Source organism: Carlito syrichta, unplaced genomic scaffold, assembly GCF_000164805.1.
Source record: "Carlito syrichta isolate Samal-C Ts95f unplaced genomic scaffold, Tarsius_syrichta-2.0.1 Scaffold309496, whole genome shotgun sequence".
Classification (NCBI taxonomy): Eukaryota; Metazoa; Chordata; class Mammalia; order Primates; family Tarsiidae; genus Carlito; species Carlito syrichta.
Window position 1 is genome coordinate 2,356 of NW_007253592.1, and position 4,799 is coordinate 7,154.

General features: G+C 58.8%; 1 protein-coding gene across 1 annotated transcript in view; it reads left to right on the plus strand.

The window, feature by feature from the left end:
* Window positions 1-4,799, plus strand: part of LOC103269821 (RRP12-like protein) — a gene marked incomplete at both ends in the record, with an annotated part of 8,246 nt that overhangs the window by 2,086 nt on the left and 1,361 nt on the right. Inside the window, 5 exons of the mRNA XM_008067381.1 lie at window positions 307-405; window positions 1,292-1,383; window positions 2,955-3,066; window positions 3,280-3,377; window positions 4,580-4,694. Coding sequence (XP_008065572.1) covers window positions 307-405; window positions 1,292-1,383; window positions 2,955-3,066; window positions 3,280-3,377; window positions 4,580-4,694 — 516 coding nt within the window. The remainder of the gene's footprint in view (window positions 1-306; window positions 406-1,291; window positions 1,384-2,954; window positions 3,067-3,279; window positions 3,378-4,579; window positions 4,695-4,799) is intronic.

The window sequence follows — 4,799 nt, forward strand, 5'->3', positions numbered from 1 at the left end:
CTGGGAGCGGCCACTGCACTCCAGTCTGAGCTACAGAGTGAGACTCCAACTCAAAAAAAACAAAACAAAACAAAAAAACCTTTTGTTACTATTTCTGTGTTGCTTAAATCACTTAAAGTGTTTCAATGACTGCCATGGCTTATTGAAGTGACAGTCCTCAGGGAATCTAAGTGTGGCAGGTACTTTGGGGGTTCACGGGACCTCAGCTTCCTCCCAGCCCCCCAGTTGGAGTTGGGGGGAGTTCAAGGGGTCCAGGGCAGCTGTGGGTTTGTGGTCTAAGCATCTGAGCCTGTGTGTCCCCTCCAGCTGGTGACAGCCTGTGCCATGCAGGCCTTTCACAGCCTCTTCCACGCCAGGCCTGGCCCGGGCACCCTGTCAACAGAACTCAACGCACAGATCATCACGGTGAGGCCTGACGGTGGGGGGGAGGGGCTTTGTGGGGGGAGCTGTGAGGTTGGATGGGCTGGGCCACCTGGTGGAGGAGCCAGTTGGTGTGCAGACAGTTGGGAGACCAACCACCAGGGTCACATCGGTGTCCTTGGGAGCTGAGGCCCCTGACTCTTGACCTAGTTAACTTTATTTATTTGTTTAATGTCTTTATGTTTGAGCTGGGGTCTCACTTAGTTGCCCAGGCTGGAGTGCCCTGGCATGGTCCCAACGTACCACGGCCTTGGCTTCCTAGTCTCAGGTGTTCCTTCTGCCTCAGCCCCTCAAGTAGCGGGAACACAGGTGTGTGCCACCATGCCCAGCTCATTTTCTCATTTTTTTGGTAGAGATGAGGTCTCACTTTGTTGCCCAGGCTGGTCCCAAGTTTCTGGGCTCAAGCAGTCCTCTTGCCTCAGCCTCCCAAAGTGCTGGGCTTGCAGGTGTGAACCACTGTGCCCAGCCAACCTAGTTAAATTGAATAAGAGATTTCAGCATGGTCTGTGTTCACAGATACTTGAGCAGGGCTGCCAACCGTAGAGGTCTGTGGATGGATTTGGGGAGGGCGGCATAAATCCCGCCAAATTATTTGCAAAATGTACATTTTTTCTGAACGGGGCCTTGGCCTTTGTCAGACTCACAAGGGGAGTGTGACCCCCTGCCCTTACTGTCCCTGGAGGCTGGCTGCTCTCCCAAAGAACCGGAACTGGGGCAAGGCAGGGAGGAGCTGGGAATGCCAAGCAGCTGTGAGCCCTGGGGTCGTGAGCCCTGGTGTTGTCTGGGACCCGGGCCCGGGAGGGGGCATCGTCGTTGGGCTGCTGCCAGCCACACCTACTCAGGCATCTGCATCTTCCCTGTCCACCTCTAGGCCTTGTACGACTATGCTCCCAGTGAGAGTGACTTACAGCCCCTGCTGGCCTGGCTTAAGGTCATGGAGAAGGCCCACATCAACCTGGTCAGGTAGCGGCGAGTGGAGGGCTGCTCGGGCCTCTTCCAGGCTGACAGGTGGAGGGTGACTTGGGGTCCCCTTCTTGGCTGATGGGTGGAGGAGTGTCGGGGCCCCTTGCTGGCTGGTGGGTGGAGGGTGCCTCGGTGCCCCCGTCCAGGCTGATGGATGCAGGGTTGCCTGGGGGCCTCCGTCCCAGCTGATGAGGTGGAGGGGTCCCTCGGAGCAGGAGAGTGCAGCCCTTTTGGCCAGGTCTGGTTCCTTTCCGACCAGGGCGTTCCTGACAGTCGTGGAGGCGCAGCCAGGTGGGTGAGGGTCCCGCACTGCAGCTCGAGGCCCGAGTTTGCCCCTGGGTCTCACAGCCCTCTGGCTGTGTTGTCCTCACCCGAGAATATCCCTGTGCTCCATGCCGCTCCCTGCTGGGCTGATGGTCTCGTCTCTGGGCTCCTCGTCCTGTGCCCCACTTCTGCCCCGTGTCTGCATTCAGGGTCCCAATAATTCCACTTCTCTGGAATAAGCCTGAGGAGAAAGGAGCACCTAGCGTGGAGCCAAGGGTCTCTCCAAGCCCTCAGGTCCACCATGCCAGTCTGTCTAACTGAAGCTGGAGGTCCGTGCCTGCTGTGACCCTGGCGTGTGCATCCGTGTTTCATCTCACCAGTCCCAGCAGCCCCGAGAGGAGGCTTAGCCCGTTTTGTAAACTGGAAACCACGCCACCCAGGGGCAAGGCCATTGTCTGGCCAGGGTCTGCCTAGCGCCCGTTCTTTATCCTACACCAACTTGCCTTTCACCTGGGGGGTGCCCGAAGATGGCAGTCGCCTTGGTCACCTCCTCAGGAGTGAGCCTGCAGGAGTACCTACACTCAAGCCCAGCGCGTGTCCCAGGGGTGTGTGGTGGCACTGTAGGTAATGGCCAAGACCAGCCTCGCTCCGAATGCCCCATGGGAGGGGTGACATGAACAGGAAAGTACCATGCAGCTCTAGTTTCAGCTCTGATGTCCTCCTCTGGAAAGAGCCCGAGGCCCGCTGGGTCAAGCATGGCGCAGAGCAGCCGGCACGCCCAGATTTGTGTTTGTGTGCCGTGATCCCGCACACCAAGCTGTGTGGCAAATTATTCAACTTCCCTGTGTCTCGATTTCCTCATCTGTGGAGTGGGAATTGTAAAAGGACTCAGCTCATTAGTTGTTGCAAGGCTTAAATGAATCAGCGTGTGTTGTTAGGTCTGTGCTTATATATGACAAGCATCACATATGTGCTGGCAGTTGTTATTGTTCTGTGTGTGTGCATATGCATAGAATCTTCCAGAATAGTCTCTGAGAAGCTTGACCTTGATTTCCCCCGGGAAGTGTGTATGAGGGCCAGGCTGGAAGCAGGGCGCGTGAGGCAGGCACGCCTTGCAGTCGATCCCCGGAGACCTGTTGTGTTTCCTGCCACGAGTAGTTGGGGCATGAACAGCAGTGCTTTCCTGCAGTCCCTGCTGGAAGGGCCCTCCGGAGCTCTACAGAGCAGCCACCCAGGTTGTCGGAGGGCTGAACCCAGGTTGCCCAGGGCCAAGGCTCGGGACCCACAGAAAGCTTTTGTCCCGACAGGTTGCAGCGGGGCCTGGGGCTGGGCCACCTCTCCCGCTTTTTTGGAAATGCGATGACCTGCCTCCTCTCCCCACACTCGCAGGTGGTCACAGCGGCCACCCAGAGCCTCAAGGTACTACAGCTTTAGCTGACAGAACAGAGAGCCCGGGGGTCCCGTGGGTGGCCCTCTCCCTGCCCACACCTGCCCCAGACCGCCAGCTCGGTCCTGGGGAGTAGGTTCTCGCAGTGAGAGAAAGGCTTCTTAGAAGCTTCCAGAAGCAGTCGCCTGGGAGGAGCGTGTGGTCCTGGGGGCTGCCTGGGCCCAAACCGCCTGGTGTCGTTGCAGGAGCTCCTGAAGGAATGCGTGGCCCCTCACATGGCTGACATCGGCTCCGTGACCTCCTCGGCCTCAGGCCCCGCCCAGTCCATTGCCAAGATGTTCAGGTGAGAAGAGGGTGTCTGTGTGAGCAGGGATGGGGGTACCCTGTGGGACATTCTGTAGGCGCTCCACTTGCACTTGAGGTGGGCCACACACACAGTGCCTCTGTCTTAGGGACTGCGGGCAGTTCACTGCACCCCTGCCAGAGCAGCGCCTGTCGCCTAGGGAGGCATCATGCCGTGTGGCAGGTGCCGTAGAGTCGTGAGCCTGCTGGGGTTGAATCCAGCTTGACCGATTACAAGCCCCAGTCATCTGGAGCGAGTTCCTGCTGCTCTCTGTACCTCAGGGTCGTCGTCAGGGGTGACTACAGGAAGGGGATTTAAATGGAAAGTTCTCAGAACAATCATCAGGCATTTGGTATAATCCTTCTGGTCCTAGGAGATGGGTACTAGCCCCATTTTACAGATGGGAACACTGAGATCACCCAACTGGTGGCACAGAGTGACCCCAGAGTGCTCTTACTCATCTGTGAGAGGAGCCACTTATATGTGGCCACTGGTTGCCTCCGCCCTCCCAGCAGAGCAGCGAGGAACCTCAGAGCCCCACAAACCCAAGTGACCCCGGAGGACCTGGGGTCCTAGGTGTCTCCTCTGGGTCATCTGCCCAGCCCCGAGGTGTGGTGCTTCGGTGACGGTTCCTCGTGGGGAAGTAGGCCTGATTCGTTCAGGTCCACCTGCGAGGAATGGACTTTTTCCTCTCCCAGCCGCAGCCCTCCCCCATGCTGACTGTTCTTTTGCTCTTGCTGGCCGTTCTTGTGTAAAACCTCCAGGGGCCTGGACTTCCTCACCAGGTGGAGCAGCCGAGGTGTGCAAAGGCCGAAGGGAAAGTCCCTTCCCCACCCCGGCCTCCTGTTCCTACCCTTTCCTGAGAAAGCAGGGGACAGTGACAAAACACTGGCTCCAGAGGCCCAGTGGGGTCACTAGCCGAATGACTCTGGTGGGGTATTTAATCTCCCAGGCTGCTTTCTCCACTGGAAGTTGGGATAGGTAACTCCTTTCAGAGTCTTCCTTGAAGCACTAGGATTCTGCGAGCTAAGCTCAGCCAGGGAGCAGCGTGGACACTCAGGCAGGCTGTGCTCCTCCTCGTCTTTCCTGGGGCCCCCCCTTGCTGGCCTGCTGGGGCTGGGGCTCGTGGTGCCGGCCATCAGCTTCTCCTGGCTGGCTGCGGGGTAGGTGGACACGGCCCTGACAGCCTGCTCCCTCGGCAGGGCGGCGGAGGAGGGCCTGACGTACCGATTCCACGCGGCATGGGGCTGCGTGCTGCAGCTGCTGTGCGCGTTCTTTGAGGCTTGTGGGAGGCAGGCCCACCCTGTGATGAGGAAGGTGAGCTGGAGGCCACGTGGCTGTTATCTCCACACCCTGCCCCCCCACCCCAACAGCGCTGTGGTCGATGCCCGGGCCCGTGTCACCTGGCGTCTGGGCCCACGA